This window comes from Mugil cephalus, chromosome 7, assembly GCF_022458985.1.
Source record: "Mugil cephalus isolate CIBA_MC_2020 chromosome 7, CIBA_Mcephalus_1.1, whole genome shotgun sequence".
Lineage (NCBI taxonomy): Eukaryota > Metazoa > Chordata > Actinopteri > Mugiliformes > Mugilidae > Mugil > Mugil cephalus.
The window spans coordinates 27326420-27347111 of NC_061776.1; the positions used below are offsets into that span (position 1 = coordinate 27326420).

The 20692-nt window shown below is 39.0% G+C and overlaps 1 protein-coding gene across 1 annotated transcript in view; it reads left to right on the forward strand.

Moving 5' to 3' along the window:
* Positions 1-372: 372 nt before the first annotated feature.
* Positions 373-20692, forward strand: part of cdh12a (cadherin 12, type 2a (N-cadherin 2)) — a 64886-nt gene continuing 44566 nt past the window's right edge. The window contains exons 1-2 of the mRNA XM_047588446.1: positions 373-560; positions 15918-16555. Coding sequence (XP_047444402.1) covers positions 16247-16555 — 309 coding nt within the window. The 5' untranslated portion in view covers positions 373-560; positions 15918-16246. The remainder of the gene's footprint in view (positions 561-15917; positions 16556-20692) is intronic.

The following is a 20692-nucleotide window of genomic DNA, read 5'->3' on the forward strand; positions in this document are numbered from 1 at the left end:
CATGTTCTCAGTAAATGTTTTGTCTTTATTTTTATTATTTTCTATGATAGTATGACAGCTTTGCACACTCCTGGCGTTCCCTCAGTCAGCTTCACAACACGCTTTGACAACACAGTCCTTAATTCAGGTCCTGCCAATAAAGTTGATTTGAGAGAAAAGCTTTGTGAGTGAATGTGTGAGAGGATTGGATAAAATTAGAGCAAGGGACAGACAAACACACACACACACACACACACACACACACACACACACACACACACACACAAACAGATAGAGAAAGAGGGAGAGAGAGAGAAGCATGGGATAAACTGTGTGTGTGTGAGAGAGAGACAGAGGCTACGAGAGGGAGGGAGGGACTTAAAGGGAAAAAGAGAGAGCTGAGAGCATACACAGATATGAGAGGGCATAGGGAAGAGAGAGCAGAAGGCAGATAGAGCATGCTTTTAGTTCAACAGGAGGGACAAACAGAGAGAGGGTCATTCCCACAGAGGGTTATATGAAACATTTGGACTTAATGGACTCATCGGCAGCATGGAGGGACACTGAGAGCCTTGTGTGAGGTAACTGCCCTGCTTTTCACTCCTGGCACTGCTTATTGATAAGGAAATGTATAAGAGGCACACTGACACTGGAATCTTTCACATTAACTCTCTGTGGTTTGTGCAAGGCTCTTGAGGAGGTTTTAAGCAACATCTTGCCAACTATCGAGGTTATTTTGTCATTTAATTGGATAGGTGGGGCAGTAAGCTGTGGGGGTCAGGGAGCTTCTAGGTTCTCTTGAATCAATTAAAGAAGTGACAGCTAATGTAGGAGAGCTGCAATCAGGACATGCTGCGCATTCCAAAACAAGACATGTTCACTTTGTGCAGAAGACCATGCCTGTTGTTTAAGTGCTCTGATCAGTTCTCAGTGTGTATTGTATGAAGGTTGATAGCAGTTTTCCACTCTTAATTCATTCAGCATGATATACAAAGAGAAGAGAAGTTACAATAAAGTTTATGCTCTGAGAAATTCAAACTAAATTGTGTACCTTATTATACAATTACATTTCGGCTTTTTTTTTTTTTTTTTGCCCTCTTAAATCCAAGAATATCTCTCAAGTTGACTTTTGGCCTTTTCAGCCAGTCAGAAAGGAGGCCCTTGCAAAATTAGGGAAAGTATCTGTAAATGTATTATTTTCACTTCCGAAAGGGTTTATATAAATCCATTTAATATAATAGTTTTCATTTTTGCAAATTTGGTTGCATTGTCTGAAAAGTCCCAACTGTCCACACTTTCGCTGTTGCATGTGACGAAGATAAATGACTTGGGAGTTTTTTAACAAGTCACAAAACCACTCTGATCCTTAACTTTAAGCCAATGCATGCTCACAGTGAGGAGTGTGATAGCTATCTGTGGTTATAAATCAAATGGCGCTGTAATAAATGGTGGTTTAGATGTGTTGGCAAAAGCAAGGATATTTCCATAATTCAACGTAGATAATGTACGTGACTATGTAATAGCTTTTCAAAAAATACTCAGCTCCATCCAACTTTAGTCATCAAATATAAATGTCTGTGTTGTGTGACCACAACACATGTGTTTGTATCTTATCAAAACCATGGTCTCTAAATTTCCTTAACCAAAATGCTTTTGTTGACTAACCCTAACCTTCTGAGGGTCTCTGGACTACAAAAGTGTTCAGTCCACCTAAGTGCACCACCTCCTACCAAATCCCATACGAGTAATATATGTGGTGCTTAAGTCATAACAATTGTCTTGAATGGTTTCCAGCTATAGATTACACCACACTTAATAACTGCAGAACCATTGTACAGTAGTTCTCATAGAACAGTAACGACTAGAATCTATGTGAATGTGAAACCACTAACCAAATCATTATGATCTTGTAATGTTGTACAATCTATAATTTGTGTTGTGATCTTGCATAATTCTGTGCGAAAATTACATATAAGACTACATTGACACTGAGACCCAGGACTAAACAGCAGACAGACAGCAATGTGCTTGAATTGCACTTATTTTTCTTAAGAAATTTCAGGTGTTTTTAAGTCTAGTTTAATAAATGTAAACTTTCTCCTTATTTCCTTGTTCTTCTTTGCTCTAAAACAAATGAAGAAAATCTGGAGTTGTCGTTATTTGTAAGTTATTATGCTGTTATCTAACTGGCCTAGCCTGCTTGAGATCAAACTGGGTTTGACACCTCTGTTACAGAATGATAATCATGATGATCATGATGATTCAGGGTATCTATATCATTTTTCAAGCCTGTTATGCTTTATACATTACCAGTAAACTTCAGTAAAAGTAAGTTACATGTCTTATGTTGTGCATCTTACACATAACACTAAACAGTATAGTAGCACACTAAACAGTCACATAACCTATCAATGATCGGAACCCACGCAAACCACACAGACCAGGCAAATCACCATCCGCAACAGACACGCAGAACTAATAATTCAAACTAATGCTTTCCATGCCATATTTAGAAGCCTGCAATGAATAAATCACATTTACAGGCAGAGAAGAAGAAAAAGGAGAAACCATGCCTTCAGTCTGGGCTTAAAGATTGCTGCAGTTGGCACCGAAACCACAGGGCTATGGGGCTCCTAGTGAAAAGTTCACGATACAGTGACGAGAAAAAGATGATGAAAGGCATGTTCTGTTCTGACAATATATTGGTTCATGTGAATGACAGTCCTGTACACATTCACAGTAAATCTTAATTTGAATACTCACTGAATAATCACTGAAATTGTCATTCAGCCCTAAATATAGTATAATAGTTAAATAGTTGGAAACAAAGACGCAGCTCACCCATAGTGTAATAAATATAACACTATAGTGTCTCTGCATGACACACTTCAATTTAAAGATTTTGCTTAGTGCTGACTCCATCCTACAGCCGACTAACCAGATGTGAAAGCAGTGATACTTCAGGCTAATTCAGCAGTGTTGAACAGAAAGGTGGTTATCATGATGGAATTCATTTCTTTAGACAAAGATAATTCAGCATCACTTCTTGTCGAGTGCTACCTAACACTGATTTCACCTGCAGCAGGAGTCACCCAGAAATACTCTCATTCAGAAAAAAACTATCAAATATTGACTGAATGCCTCCTAAAGCACTACTGCTTGACTGGAGCTTCAGATGTGGCCTTAGAAACAATGAGGACATCTCCTGGGAAAAAAAACCCACGTCTGGCACAGAGAGCTAGCCAGCACCTTAACTAAGCCTCACTCAGAGAACACTGCCTGGAAGCCTCCAAGCACACGTTTCTTTTAGTTGGACTCCACTCCTTAGCTACAAGATAGCTGAATGGCCTTTACTATAAGATTAGTATCTACATAGATAAGCACACATTTTCAAATGAAATATAAAATGTAAAAAAATAAAATAAAATAAATAATGGAAATAAAAATAAAAACCTCCCAAATAACCAATTTTAAAGAGAGATTAGAGGAGAGAGAGATTTTGATAAACAATAATCAAATTATTAGTAAAACCTGTTTTGCCTTTTCCAAGGATTTAGTGAGAATATAAAGTAAACCAGATAATCTGGTGGAACAAGGCACAAAAAGCTCAGCAGCTTAGTAAAACAAAAAACAAAAACAAAGCAACAAACAAACAAACAAAAAAAACACTCAAAAACCACCAGTAGAAAAATAAAATCAAACAATAAAATAAATAGAGCAGTCACTCGGTGGTTATCACTGATGCCTCCTGGCGAGAAGCTCCGGGTTCATGTCCAGTTCTGAGCGTGGAGTTTGCATGTTCTCCCTGTGTCTGCGTGGGTACTCTGGTTCTCTCCCACCTCCAAAGACATGTCCATGTACGTGTATTAGAAGAAATCTACAAGAAATAGAACTAAATATACATAGGAAGGATTATTGAGAATATGTAAAAACAAATAATAAACATTTTGTTCAGTGTCCTCCTGTCCCTCACTGACACAAATGTCTCAAACTTACTGCCAATCACATGTCCAGCCTTTCAGATCAGTGTGTTCTACTCCCCCAACAAACCACAGAAAATGTGAATGTTGCCTTATTTTCAGATGGGATGCAGATTGGCTGTCCCCCAAATTGTCGAACACTAAGAAGACTCCCCAGAAGATTTGTTCTCTCTGCATATTATAACTCATCTTGAGTATTTTCATACTGTTAAATCAAAGTGTTTGAATATGACTTGAAATGTCTCCAGTCACGTGGCTCAGTAGCTTATTATTAATGCCTTTTATTGTGTCATGTAGATTTGTTTTTTATTCATAGAAGCTACCACATTGTGACAAAATGCAATGTTTGAGTGTCATTGTACAGCAGATGGATGTTCAGAGTCTGGAAGGCTGACCATAAATTCTTCTGATAGTAGAAAGGTGTGTACTTCAGAGCTGTTATTTTCATGACTGGCTTGGAAGCCAGACCTTGTCCAAGTAGTTGATGTGTGATGTAAAATTCTGAAGCTCTACTGCACAAGCAATGAGAGTAGATTTTTAAAAAGAGGAAGGGAAACCTTTGAAATGAAAACTCCACAGTGCAGATTAAACTACGAGGATGGGGGAACTCATTGTATAAAATGTTTGACATTAGGTGTTCTAAACGTAGAAAAACTGACTTTTTGCTGACACAGGAGAAGAATGGGGGGAAATAAACTGCACACGTGCAATAGAAGGTCAGTGTTCTTCTTCCTTCAACAGGAAAGGTTAGAGTACAATTGTGGTTTACCTTTTCAAATCAGGATTTCTGAAAAGAGACTTGTGGACTTCATGGTCTGATTTGTGCTGTGACATGTTGTGAAGTTCAGTGGTCAAAAAATATGTTGGTTCCTAATGACTTCAATAAAATGGAGCAATCTAATAAAAGAAGTTGTATGCACTGAATTTTCAACAAGAGCTATGGCATGGTAGAGTAGGTGTTTTCAAAACTACTGTGGAGAAAGAAGAGGTAAAAAATCTATTTTAAACTGCACACATCCATGGTCTGTATAAAAAAAGGCAGGCCATGAATAAATAAATAAGTAAAATTCTACCTATATTTCTTATAAAATTGCTTTTTCCATTGTCAAATGCTGGTGATAGATGGAAATGAATGAGAGTAACGCATTGGCAGTGAGGAGCGTTGCTGTATGGCTCCAAGTGGGGCAGCCCGCCTTGTTCCACCTCAGTGGAAGATTGATGACTTCTGGGTTTTCAGGGATTTGCACCTGTTCCTCCTTCTCTGACTCCCTCTCTATCCTCCTGCCCTTTCCACTGCATGCTCCATTCCTTCTCTACCCTTCCCTCTTCTCTTTTATCTAATGTCTTTATTAGAAAATGATATTTGCCTTGTTTGAAAGGCATTGATGATGCCTGAATTTTATTTTTAACCATTGGATGAAAGAGTTTGTTTTCCATCCATATCTTATGGGGTAGACTGCATTATCATTGTTAGCATAATGTACATTTTACACCACTTACCATATGCTAATTGTTAGAAAGCAGAGTTCCAGCATATTTAATGCTGCCGCTCACACTCTCTGCTCTCAATAATAGTTTTTAATGATTTCGGTCAGTTCTGCTGCTGTTAGGAAACACTTATTTGTATAGATCTAATTAAAAATCCCCCAGCCATTCAAGCTAGAAACTAGACAGGAATACAGTACTAAAAAGACTGTAACATTAGTATAATGCTGCCTAATAACTGAGCTAGGGAAACGTTAAAACATGAATATCCACATATGGATCGCCTCCGTCTTATGTTTGTACCTATCGGGCATAACATTATGACCACCTTCCTAATATTGTGTAATGTCTCTATTGTGCCTCCAAAACAGTTGTGACAGTTGTAAGAGAATGGACAAGGGTCTCGATCTTTATTTCAGACTCAGATCGGTCCATATAAAATATACTACAGGAGACAAACACAAAGTAACATCCACACAAAAGCCAGGTCCAAACATTTCCCAGCAGAACATTGAATTGTCGCAAGATAGTCAATGTTATTTACTTCTCCTGTTAATGCTCATAATGTTGTGGGTGACCTGTGTATTTCTCACCGTGGTATGTGACACACATATAAAAACACAGACATTTGTTCAGTAATTCATTCATGTCACTGATGTACAATGACAGTAAAGCATTTTAATGTCAAATGTAAATATTAACTACGACGCTGATGAAGGCCATGAGCCAAAACATGTCAACCTGATAAAGTTGCTCCATATATTACAAGTGCTGCTCGAACCTTGACCTTTCTATCGTTATTCTTTTCCTCCTCTGTGCACCTTGGTAGTGGGTAAAGTCAAACCAAAAATAAACCATTTTCTAGAGTACATATTTGGTGGAGCAGTGGTTAATACTGCTGCCTGGTGGTTTTCTGTTCATTAGGTCTGCCTCTGTGAACTTTGGCATGTAGTAGACCAACTTGAATTTTTATTTATAGTGCCAGGATAATGTCTTGTCATATGTGACAATTGGGAGTCTTCGCTGTTTGACAGATTTTTGTGATAGTCATCAGCACTGTGGCAGAAAAAAAATGTTTAGGAAGCCCTCAGAGACTCCTGAGCTAAACCTTCTTTGACCAGGATAATGTTCCAAAGTTAAAAAATAAATAAATAAAAAAATAGCTTGCCTAGCAACATTAGGGCTACAAGAACCTATAAGACACTGGTACTCCATTCAAAACAGTATCTGGGTATGACGTAGATATATTATAAAGTCCTTAAACAAGAGATGATAAAATATAATCTCGAGCCACATTGTTATTTCTGGCTAGGGAATTGCAAAACTGCAGTGGCACTATGTCAGATGTCTTTGTCTGTCTGACGGACCACTGGGTTTGCACAACCTGCACCTCACATTTTCCTCCTGAAAGCGAAGAGAAAGTGCACCTGAGATGATTGCCTTAAGACATTTATGGCAGCTGCATAGGCAGAAGGGCTGAGACATTAGCTCAAGTGAGGAAGCTCACAAGTTTTTGAAAATAACAGGCCAAGACCCCCACAGAGCTGTAGCACAATCCACTGGAAGTAAATATGTCTTTAGAGAGTCTTTCAGCAGTTTCGGATTGATATCACTGCCTTTTGTCATTATCTGTGAGACATTATGAATAATCATATCATTGGTTATGATCTGTAGCCTAAGGTTCATCACATTCACTCAAATCGTGGCCTACAGATGGCTTTTAGTGTATTTGAGTAGTGTAATTAAAGTGATTCAGGTCCTTGGAAACACATTTTCTAGCTATTTGTGACATGAGTATTTTCTGACCCAAGAACGAAATATTGTGTTTATACGTTTTATGCCTGCACCACATGATCCTTTGCTAAACCTAACCACAAAATGAAAGAAAACCACCCCTCCCTCTGACTTCTGAAGGTGGACTTTTGACCTTTCTAAGTTGTATTGGCAGAAAGTTAGATTCAGAAACTATTCAGATCCCTTTATACGTTCACATTATTGATTTATTTAGGAACTTGGCGTTAATCTATGCTCAAATCCCAGTGACAAAGTATTTTACCAGTTTTGTAAATGTATTAAAAATCAAAAGCTGAACTCTGTCCAAAAATATTCTGCCAGTTAATTTATTACTTTGTAGCATCTCAGCAGTTGCAGCTTTGAGTCATGCAGATTTAAATTGCACACCTGGTTTTGGTTGATTCCATTGCTCCTGCCAGCTGAGTTTGGTTGGGAATCCGCAAACTACCTTCTTCTCTTCAGATCTCTCCATAGATGTTCTGTGGAGTCTAAGTCTGGATTTTGGCCACTGATAGAAAATTAGACTTGTCCCAAACCTACTTTAGTGTTATTTTAAATTTGTGCTTCAGATCATTGCCATGCTGATGTGCGCACCAGTAAGTTTAATTGCACACATCCTTCTCTATCATCTTACCAGTCTCCCTGTCTTTGATCCTGGGAAGCACCCCCACAGCACGATGCTGTCATAATCAAATTTCACTTCAGAGCATGTTCTAAAGAAAGATTTTTTTCTTATTCCATGCTTTGCTCTAGGAAGAGTTGTGGTGGTTACAAGCTTATTCCATGTTACAATTATTATTTGGGCCACAGTGCTCCAGGGAACACTAGGGGATTTAGATTTTTTTCTGTCCTTGCATCCTGATCTCAGGGTGTAAGATGCTAGCCGGGTCAGCATACATGGAGAGGCATGACCAAGTGGTCGGGATAGTGTACAGGAACCTCTGTACCCAGTATGGAATAGAACTACCCAAGTCCCAATAGGCCACACCACAGAAGGCGGCTGAGAACAACAGGGCCAAGGTTCTGTGGGAGTTTAGCTTCCAGACTGACAAACAAGTCCTGGCTAACCAACCGAACATAGTAGTGGTGGTGAACAAAGAGCAGAAGAGGGTGGTGATGGTGATAGATATGGCATTACCAACTGAGAAAGAAGGAACACGAAAAAAGATTGAAAAGTATCAAGGGTTGAAAGAGCAGCTGGAACAGATGTGGAAGGTTAAGGTGAGTGCTACCCTGTGATAGCAGGAGCACTTGGGGCAGTGACTCCAAACTGGGAGAATGGCTCCAACAGATGCCAGGAAAACACCTGAAGCCTGAAGCGCAGTCCTAGGTATAGGTAAGATACTGCACAGGAACCTCAAACACCCAGGCCTCTGGTAGGTAGGTAGGTAGGTAGGTAGGTAGGTAGGTAGGTAGGTAGGTAGGTAGGTAGGTAGATAGATAGATAGATAGATAGATAGATAGATAGATAGATAGATAGATAGATAGATAGATAGATAGATAGATAGATAGATAGATAGATAGATAGATAGATAGATAGATAGATAGATAGATAGATAGATAGATCATAACCAATCATGTTAGATCGGATAATACACATGGAAACATGTGTGTTCCTCTTACATGTTGTTCTTCTTGTGGAAACATACTTGGTGTACTGAGGGGTGGGCAGGGTCGAGATACTGTATAGAATGGAATGAAATATGCAATCAGAATCAGAGAGCATCTGCAAATATGTCTACACAGTGAGAGGAAGAGGGAGAGAGTCTTGCTGCCGTGGCGGTGGTCGATAGGCGGCTGCTGAGCTAGAATTACTGTGACACTGTCTGGGTTTTTAAAAATCACTGCACTGGAACAGAATTGTGTTTTTTTAATTATTTATTCATTATATATTGATTAGTTTTACTGCATATCCTAATTTTACATTATATCTTAGGTAACTTGTCATATGTAATGGTACTAAGGGTTATAGCACTGCACCATACAGATCTTTGATATGGTGGTTGAATCCCTGATATCCCTGGGCCTTTAAACAGCCCAAACTGTAAACTGGACGGAGCCAGTGGGCTTTTGCCTTCAACCACAGGAAACCTGAACATCTTAGTTTGGTTCGTTTGTGTTTATTTATTTGTGTCATATTTCTTATGATATACACCCGAAACTGCTAAATATTGGCTTACTTCTGTGATTAATTGAATTTCTTGAGAAGACACTAATTAATTTTCCATCAGACTGAGATTTTTCAAAGTTAAGTGCTGCTAGAAGTTGGTAGCTGCCATCTGGTCGGAGTTTAGATACACCTTAGCTGTGTGAAGTCATTTCATTGTCTATATCCAGCTGCTCACTACTTCTCCTTGAAAACAATTCCTGTCTCTCCAGCAGAGCAGCTCGTCGGTATTCTCTTTTTAAATGTGTCCATGCTGTGGACTTATTGCTTCCCTTGCTGCCATAACTTTGTCTGCTGGGTGTCACTGATGTGTTTGCATGTTGTTGGAATAGACTGATGCTGCAATGACCTTTTCAAACATGCGTCTCCTGTGATATCTGGAAACATGATGGTGTTAGTGGGGGGCCTTTGAGTCCTATAGGTGGAGGGGAGGGGTCTCTGTGGACTATCCCACAGATACTTCATATGTTTTGTGTGTGAGCCTGGTACTCCTGTGGGAATGTCTAGTCTGGTTAGATGGGTGGTACATGTCTAAGTAACATCGACATGAATGCCAAGTAACAAAGTGCAAAACTTCTTTATTTAGACAAGACTAAACAATCTCGCTAATGAGAGTCTTAATGTTCCAACTAATTACAGTGTCTAGACATTTACCTTTGTATTTGCTGCTTCATTAATTACTTCCAGAACATTAATATTGCACATTTAGATGAATCCAGGTAGAACATCACCAATGACATAGTTATGTATGTGCCATTATGACCCTCATTCACCTGTTTATGCACATATTAGGCTGTCAATATCTGCAATAACTATACAAATTGCTACAGTAAATATGCTAGAATATTACTCCTGAGTAATGTAGTCATTACGAATGGGCAAGAGAGGGCACAAACAGTATGATGCCATACTGTCAAAGTCCGAGTGCTGAGCCTTTGGCATCAAGGGCTCAGCACTGGTTATATAGCTTAACCAAATTTTTTGCAGATGTGATATTACGAGTAGATGCATTTCCCAATAAACACATAATGTCTGTGAGTATAATGTGCTGCTTACCAACTGCAATTCTATGCTGTGTAAATGCAACCCATTATATATGACTGTCTGGAGTGTTAATAAACCAAATAGACAAAAACTGTCTATTCCAAATGTAACAGTACTCTATAGCTGTCAACATAAGTACGCTGAGTCTGCCATCAGTGCTAAAGCTCTCTGAGCTCCAACCAGGTAAAAATCAGCCACCTCTGTCTATACACACACAAGTTTTGCCTGTTGCTAACATAAAGTGGGTACATCCCCACAGGCAGCACAGACAAACACTCACATAATCTTCACACGGAAAATTTGATGTATTAGGTTTAGTAACGTTCTATTTGCCTGTCATCAAATCCCATGTGTAGATGGAAACCAACTACGAATGCATCCTGCACTATAAGCAGTAGACTACTGGTCGTGTGTCAAAACCTGGATAGAGTACATCATATTATGATGTCCATTAAATTAGATTTCCATTGGTGTTTGAATAACATTTGAAGGTACTGGCATCCTGGCAACAAATAAAAAAATGAATAAATTAATAAATAAATACGCCTAACCTCAACCCTACAGTGGAATCATATAGAAGGTCTACTATGAGCCAGATATGTTCTAACTGCCTGTTTACAACACTTTACTAAGAAAAAGAGCTAAGAGCCTAATGTATTAAATATCACCAGTTGTTGAAAGCTGACCTAACTCTTTAGTTAATATATTTTTAAGATTATCTTGAAAGAGAGAAATATACCTGAAACCATATATTAAAAAAGACTGAAAATGACATCATGTTATCTGCTACAGATGACACTGTGATGATAAAGCAAAGGGAAAGGGTAGCATGAATATACAGTCAGTAATGAAGGAAGACAACGGCATGTCTGGTTGTTAGGCATGATGGTATTGATGCAGTAACTTTGTATAAGAACCATTGCCATCATGTCGGAATAATCTGAAATTGTGTTTTGTGGTATAAAGTGAGTACTACTGGACTTAAAAGTGTGCCAACACGTGCGTACATTACAAGTGTGTATAAGGAATGAGTAAAGGGAGAGATAGGAATCATTCTGAGCCTTGGCTTTGACTCATAATCATTAATCACTTGCCAGTACATGACTACCACACTGCAATTCATACTCATAAGGAGCTAATCTAAAAATTGTTACTAAGCATAGTAATAAAAGTTGCAATAGAAATAGAAAGCTAGTATTTAGATTGGATTTAAGAGCAGCTCCTGTTCTTCTTTTCTCTCTATCTTCTCTGTTTCTACCCGGCTGGCCTTCAGCAGATGGGTTCCTCCATATGAGCTGGGTTCTGCTCAAGGTTTCTTCCTGTTAAAAGGGAGTTTTTCCTTGCCACTGTCACCCCCAGGCTTCATCTGGAGGTTGCAGGCAGTTTTTTGTAAAGCGTCTTGAGACTATTTGTATTGTTACTGGCGCTATATAAACAAAACTGAATTGAATTGAATTGAAAGTTGTGTGGTTGGTTTGTTAGGGAATGAAGACACATTGTATGTCAATCAGGAGGAAAAAAATGCCTTCATATTCAAAAGACTACTTTGTTTTTTAAGACTACTTTCTTTTAAACATGTCAAGAACATAGTTAATGCCAGTTTGTGCTTTACATGCAATCATAGCAAATTGTTTTGTATTTTGGAAAATGTTCTTGTCAGAATACGACAGAGAAAAAAATACCTCTGGACATACTTGGTGGTCCTGTAACTAACCACAGCCGTTATGCTGTAAACACATTCAGCCACTTGTTTGACCACGATCTGTCACTCTTCTGTCAATCACTGTCTAAAGGCCTCCCAAATGATTTGATTTGACCCGCTGATCTTTGTTCCAGGATAATCTGTTCCCAACGGAAGGCTTTCAGACCTATTTCAAACGACGAAAAAAATGTGGGCGGGGACTGGCTTTAAGGCTTCCATGTGCCCACCAGACATTCAAATATCATTCACAATGTCCTCTTTGTGTTTTCTTTCTTTGCTCAAGCCTGAAATGTCACAAAGGAAAGCAAAAGAGAGTGAAATATTTAGTATGTTTATGGACCATATCTTACATTATCAATTATCAAAGTCAATCAATGATGATTGGTTGCTTTGCATTGTAATTCACAAAAATATGCCATTATCCTCAGTAAGGTTTTATGATATTTCCTCATTATTTCCCCATGTAATTTTGAGAAACATTTTACTATTGGCATTTGGTATTACCTGTGTTGATGTTAATGCCGGCAACCCTGCCTGTGGCTCCTGTAATATTTCCAATGTTATTTCCTGCTTGAAAAACCAGGTAGCCTGGAAAGGTCCTTCTGCTCTTCCCTGGCTGCTGCTTCAGATGTGTGATTGACAGGGTCATTAATTAGCCGGTTAGTGTTAAGCGATGCATGGAATATTACAGGAGACACCCGTCCATTTGAGTGAGAAAGGAATTTAAATAGCTTATTCCGACTGACATTTCTCTCATATATTGATGATCTGTCTGAGTACTTTGATAAACAAAAACTGGATGCTTCGCAGTATCTTTACCAGCTTTTGAAGTCTGTGTATTAAGGTCATTTGTTATATTTACATGGCCCCTTTTTATTTTATTTGCACACAACAAAAACTCCCAGCACCCTGTACTTTGAACAGTACCAGACCACCAAGTATCTAATTAATCGATCAGACTTTTATTTACACTACTTACTACTTCTGGCTTGGCATTTTGATGGCAAGAATAACATAAGAGTGTAGAATAGAGTTGTTAGCCAAAAACTCACTAGCTATATTGTTACTGGGCTTCACCTTCCCAACTCCAGCCATATTATTCTATCCTACACTACTAAGTACTAGATAAGAAATAAGGTTCAGTGCTATCATGATTAACAAAGCACCATTTAAAGGCACATTTCTCAATTTTAATGGTTAAAATCCCCCTAAAACACATAGAAACACCACATTTACATGTACAGTTACCCAGATAATATTCATACATATTAGCAACAAGTGACAGCCGACCTTAACAGCTACATTTGCACAGCCGTCTAAACAACAACCCATAGAATCACAAATTGTCATATTAAAACAAAATCAACTGCAACTACCAACAGTTCCACCCATTAAACTCCCTTTTCATTCTTACCTGTGAAAGGTAATGCCGTGAGATCTGGTTTGTACTGTAAATTAGTTGGTACACTTCCACATGAAAATGAATGAGGAATCTTCTCTGAATTAGAGTTCAAGATTGCACATCTTGTAGGACTACTATTTGCAGGGGTACCAAATATGCACAATTTTTAATTTTTATTTTTTTTTAAGCATTTTTTTGGACTTTTTGGCCTTTAATGGAAAGAAAGTGGAGAGTGATAGGAAATGGGAAGGCAGAGGAGGGAGAATGACATGCAGGAAAGGCCGTCTGGTGCTCACCTGCAATGAGGACTTTAGCCTCGACACATGGGGAGGGTGCTCTACCCACTGAGCTAAACACCACCTCAGATATGCAAAACTTTAACTTTCCCTTTTGACTCAAGTTCTGATATCAGAACTGCTAAAGCCCATTTTGTGAAGATGCTGAGGGTGGCATATTGGTTTTCATACGAATGAAAAGGATTCATCGTCTACAACAGATTCTACAACACCAATATATACTGAATCATTTTTATGAGGTTTTTCCCTCCTCAGAATCTAATAGTGTCATCTGAAATGTTGTGGAGTGGTTTACTGTCCTACTTTTGGGAATTTTTACCTGTGAAGGAGATGAAATAACAATCTGTGGCACTGTATAGCAGTATTTAGACCACAAGACAAAGAAAATCAATAGTATCCAAGAATAGCAGAATCACCTGAAAGAGTGCAGGCGCTTGCACTTAAGGAACACAACAAGAAGGCCCACTGAGAATCCACTAAACCTTCCACAACAGGCCAGTTTTTTCCTACAGTTCACTTTGAGTTATGAAGATGTGAATAAACTCTAAACGTGAATGACAAACATTTCAGACAAATTGCATTACTTAATTAATAGCATTACAACTTACCATATAAAGACAGAAAGACCTTGTAGCACACATGAGAAAGACACATTGAACTAGGCATATTAACTGTGATGTCAGTAGTTACTGTGTAGTCAATAGAACTACAGTATATGCTTGCAAGTTCCACATCTGCCCCTAGTTTATTCTCTGAAGTACCACTCCATTTTCCATTTTCCTTTAAAACATATTTTAATCCTCTGTGACACGATGCGCACACCTGGCCAAAACACTCTCAGGATACATTCACGCACATACACGCACACATACACGCACACACACACACACACTGGCACCTGCACACACACAAATATGTCCCCAAGGAGGTATTTTTAGCATCTCTTGTTCTAGGGAGCACTGAACCATGGCAGCGTGTCCGTGTGATGCTACAAGGGGCAGTGGAGCACAGGAATACCCCTCATGACCTGGAGAGACAGAGGAAGTTTTGGAAAACAGTTTTTGTATTATAGTATTTTTTGAAATCTATTTCCAAATGGAGAACACAGCAAACTGCCTCCACTACAGAGAGACAGAAAAGTAGTACAGATGTGATGGGAATGTACTGTTAACGTTCTCTTACCTGAGCCTTCCTGAGCCAGAATTTTTAATACTGCCATTGAATATAGTCATTGTCATTGTTAACTGTTTGGCGGTGGAATTGTTAGAGACTCTGAAAGTGTAATCAGAAAGCAACTCTGTGTCCTTTCTATTGTAGGAAAAAATAGCATGTATTTATGAGACCTAAATAATGGGTCTCTGATTTTAAGCAAATATATTACACCTCATGGTTCAGAAAACAAAACATGCATGTGTACATTGATTTTCATACAAAAAGTATTTCCAAAACAAATACACTAGGAACATGTTATTTTGTTTCATATATTGTATGTATCAATGTATGAGAGAATGCAAACATATGGTGACAAGATAATTCAGTCAAAAGAACTTTATTCTTTTTGGTTTTTCATTCTGCTTATTACCATATACTGTTTGTGAAAGTGTGTGTGACAGAAATGTTCTGGGTTGACTTGATGTCCAGACACAGTGGCATATTTTTTGGACAACTGATCCACTAAAGCTGCCAACCAAGCAAGTTAAAGCTTTTTTTTTCTCAGAGCCCTGGGACCTAATTTGAAGTCCTCTGCCTAATGTTTTGATGACCGTGATGGCAGTCACTTAAACTTTGTGAACCCTGAACATTACCTCTGCGATGTCTTGCAACCATAAATAGAATCATAATTTAGATAATCCTTTCCAGGGCATTGTGTGGATGTCTGGAATTGCAATAGTAACAGACAAGAACCTTAGTTCATGTGGCCCATGCCGAAATGTAGGAGTCACAGGTAAAATACAAAATAGCAGCTTGATACTACGTTTCTTAGTTTATGTCTTCATTTAATAGCAAACATTGATTTCTAAGGTCAACAATGAACTTTCTCACTCAGTTATCTTCACTGTTCCCCCAGGTGTTTTTGTTGAGGACTGCCAAACAAGGAGTGAAGATACAACGAGGAGGTCATTGTGGTTCCTTCGTCAAACTTGCTCTTACAAAAGCAGACCAGAGACGTCTTTCTCCACACACAAGCCCTTTGAGGGAATCTCTGTCATCAACACTCTGCCCAATATAATGATCTTAAGTGACTCTCTTAGTCCATAAGGAAAAATATATTAACTGAACACTTTGTCCAATGTGTAACTGCAAAAGAGATCCAGCTTTGGATGTATTTCCATTCCCATCACAGACATAAGCAACTTTTTGAACTTTTCACAACCTTTTCTCTAACGACACTCCCTGATGATCACAAGGGAATATGTCATCATATTTCTGCTGGGATCGTCCCTTCTATTGGACTACAGTTCCCAAACCCCCCTGCAGACTTCAATACAGAACCGAACTAACAGGGACACAGTGATATCACCAAGGAGAGAGAAAGGAAGTCACAGTGTCAGGCTTCCTTTGTGGGCAGTGACATCATTAGAGGGAAGGATGAGGCTAAGAAGACATGGAAGGTCAAGGGTCCAACGTATTAGAAGAGGCTGGGTGTGGAACCAGTTCTTTGTCCTGGAGGAGTACATGGGATCTGAGCCACAATATGTTGGAAAGGTAAGTAAATATCCTCTGAATCAGTGAATAATAAGACCTCTGCAATTACTCTTCCACTCAAAAACAGACAATTTAAGTTATGGAACTGAGACTAAATAAATGTGGCCCTAGTGCTAATCTCTGTGGGATGTCAGATTAGGTTTGAGAACAATGGATTTACAATAAGAAACCTTAGGTTTAATTAAAAAGAATAAAGTCCTAGGATTCATGAAATACACTTAACCACCTATCAGCCAGGCTGCTATCAGATGGGATCAGAAGCAATGAACTGAAATACTGAAGTAGTAATGTTAATGTATTATTTGGTTCAGTTTCTCTCAAGTTACACCCAGTACGTTGCTTTTCCGAGGACAAAGAAATGAATCTTGCTTTAGATCAGCTTCCCTGTGGGGATAGCAACACTAATGGTAGGTGAGCAGGAGCTATACAGACAGAGTGGTTTGTTGTAGCTTTGTTTAAATTGTAAATCAAATGAAACAAAAAATCAAAGAGAAAGAGAAACTTTTCATCAAAGCAATAAACCCACATAAATATCAGGTCAAAGAAAACTGTGAGGTGGCAGAAGTCAAGGTATAGCCTACTTTGCAATAGGGTTGCTAACTGTTTGTCCGGCGATTCTTACATTTATGGTTTATGGACTTGTACTCACATAGACTCATTTGTTTGCAAACTAGCTCTTTTGAAAGCCATAGCTCAATTCATTTCCAAACTAGCAGTAATAGCAACAGATTCCCAATGTTTTATTCTCCATTTGTGCTTGCCATTGGTTTTTCAGAGGTTAGGGTCAAACTAAAGGGGAGGGGGGCGAGTTCTCAGTCCTCTTTGTTGTCTGAGTCTCCTCTTTGTAGATTCTGCCTCCAGGATCGATTGCTGCACTGCTGAGGAATTGAAGAAAACACCCAAGGGGAGACTGGAAGGGCAGCTGATAGATAAAGGAAGTCACACTTAGGGCAAGCTTTAACTATAGTTCTTCAACAGGGGGTGTGTAAAAAAAAAAAAAAAAACAATGAACTGAAATACTGAAGTAGTAATGTTAATGTATTATTTGGTTCAGTTTCTCTCAAGTTACACCCAGTACGTTGCTTTTCCGAGGACAAAGAAGGTTGAAGGCGATAACACTCTGGCACGAGACAGGGGGAACACAGACTACTTAAACACATGGAGGGAAATAGGGGACAGGTGGACACAATCAGGAATCAGGGAAGACTATCAGACTGGTGACACATGAGGAAGGGCAAGTGACCTGAAACAAGAGGAGAGTTACTTTTCAAAATAAAACAGGAAATGACAGGACAAAACAACCCCAAGACAAGACACCCTCACCACGGTGTGACAATATCCAGGGATTTCCTTTAATATACATTAACATGAATCCAACATATTTTAGTTAAAGGGATAAATGGAGGCAGAAGACATTATCTTTCAGTCGGCACTTCACTCATTCAGCAATACAGGAGCTGCCTCAACAGCACCACCCTAGCATAGACCTGTCAATCTAAGCCTCCAGTAGTAGGCCCTGCCCCTATCGCTACTGAGCCAATCATAAGGCCACATGTTACACACTGACTCTGTCCGGTTCCCTGCATTTTCTGGCTGGAGTTTGCACATACCCCCTGTGTCTGTGTGTACTCCAGGTACCCTGCTTTCCTCCCACCTGAAACACATGCTCGTTAGGCGAACTGGAGACCCTAAATTGACCCTAGGTGTGAGTGTGAGTGCAAATCGTTGTTTGTCTTTGTGCTAGCTCTGTGACCAGCAGCCCCCGCAACCCTAGTGAGGTAGTAGAAGTAAGAAGAAGTAAGTGGTAGTAGAAGATGAGATGAGATAAGCATTAGGCAGTTAAGCGTGAGTGTAACATAGAACACATCTAGTAGGTAGGATGTGAAACTTCATCTCGTCATCAGGGGGTCATTTGCCTAAAAGACTTTAACCAATACATCCCCAACAATTAAATGGGTGTTGCATGTGCATGGTCATTCTCTCATTTTCTCTGAAAAGGAATTCCATCATGCACATCAGTAATTACACTGTGTTCTCATACGTATCTCCTTTTACCTTAATTGTAGCATACGGTTTTAAATGATCATAATACATTTTATCATTGTCATCTTTTTCTTTACATTATGTATGTATGTCAAAAAACAAAGTTCAATTTAGTTAACATTTGGTGCAGTTGCAGGTTGCTACAAGCCTTTCCCCATAATTTCACCCTCCATTTGGTGTGACAGCAAGGTTATGCATACAGGATTGTGAAGTCACTATACAGGAAGATGGGACAGGTGGAATGACAGAAATCCAAAAGTTAAGTTGTCCTCTACAGAGAAATACCACTGAAGTGAGAGATTTGTAATAGCAAATGTCAGCACAGTCCTGGTACTGTATCTTTGTGAGATTACTACTAGTTGGACTCAACAGTTGTCTAAGTTCTGTGTTCAGATCACCTACCCACAGACGACTAAGTTGTGATAATCACCTTTCTAGAGCTCTTCTAAAGACACCAGCTCCAAATGACATCCTTGAAGTATTATGGGAGATCAGGGTATGGCTGTGGATCTGATCAGTTTAGCAGACTGGACCCCCCCCCCCCCCCTCACCACACTCCAGCCAGTGGACTAGCAACAGCATTTTCTCTGCAGGAGGCCTGGCAGATAGAGAGAGAGGCAGAGAATAAGTACATGAGAGAAGGGGAGAGGTAAATACAGCGTCAGAGATAAAGACATCACTTAGCTACACCCTGACTGGATCAAGACAACCCCTGGTAGAAAGTACATATAAGTGACTCCTTCCTGATGCTAAAACAGAAGTGTCTCAGTTTTGGTAGGGCAGTCTTTTTCCTGCATTAATTCACCACACTTAAAGTTACAATTCCATTAAGTTTGTGATTGCATAAGTTGAATCAGCCAACGTGACCATTCATCGTGGATTACAGTTGGGGGATGTATTAAGGAAACATGTTCCACACATGAGCTCTAGAAAATATGATTTCAGCAATAATTCATTCATCCATTTTGTTGGCCAAAGTTTGATCACTTTCTGCATCACCCAGACTTGTTGCAGCACACACACCGTCACAGACTTAGGCAGATGACGTGATTAATGTCATTTGGACTTCTGTGGTCATACAAATGTGTAATCTATGATTGTCCTTTAGTCTCTACAGGCTAACTCTCATAAAGCTGCAAGTAGACACAGTAGTGGTGCGTATGCAGGCTTACATGCTTTAGGCAACAATACTGTTCTGATCACAATCTTAATTCAAATGGCAACATTTATTAAAAGAGCACAAAACAAAATGTGACTTGATACTGATGCTAAAAGAAAAGTCAGATGATGACTAAAGTTATTACGGTTTGCCTTGTTGAGCAACTGAATGATTACCATTATCATCCCTACAACATATTTGGAAATAATTTCTATATGGGACCTGCTTGATTAAACACCACAGTGCATATTAATTCATTGAGCCTATCCCAGCTGGCAGGAGGTGGTCTAGACCCTGGACAGGTCTCCAGTCTATCAAAGGACTTACACAGAGAGACAACCATTCACACTCACATGTACAGCTAATTTAGAATCCACAGTAGTAGTAATTGTTTAAACTCTAGCAATGCTTTTAGTAAAACATTTGAACTGACAAAGGTCTAAAGATTATTTTTCTTTGTTTTCCAAGATTAACGTCTTTGTCCTTTTAAACTGTCTTGGTGTTGGGATTCTAGTGAAGAGACAAGAAAAATAAAATTTTGTTTTGTTTAAATGTGTTTTTTATTTGCCTTGAAATACTTTCGTATGTGGTTCATCACTGCTGCATTCTTCCTCGTGGATGAGGAAGAAAGGATGGTAGTTTTATTCAGTTTAGTTTTCTGCTGGAGAAGAGATGCTTTCAGGGCAGGGGGTCTTATTTAAATGAAGATCTGGGGGTAAGTGACCGCTAGACTGCTAATTATTTAAAAAAAAAATTGCTTGGCTGACAAATCCATATCAAATCTCCTGCTGCACTCTCACAATCAACAGTCTGTCAGGGACAGGTCAAGCACAACATAAGGATTAAGTACACAATCAACACTTTTACATTACCTCCAGTTTGCTGCATTTTATTTCTAGCTGTGACAAAATGGGTGGTACTGTGTCCTCAAAACA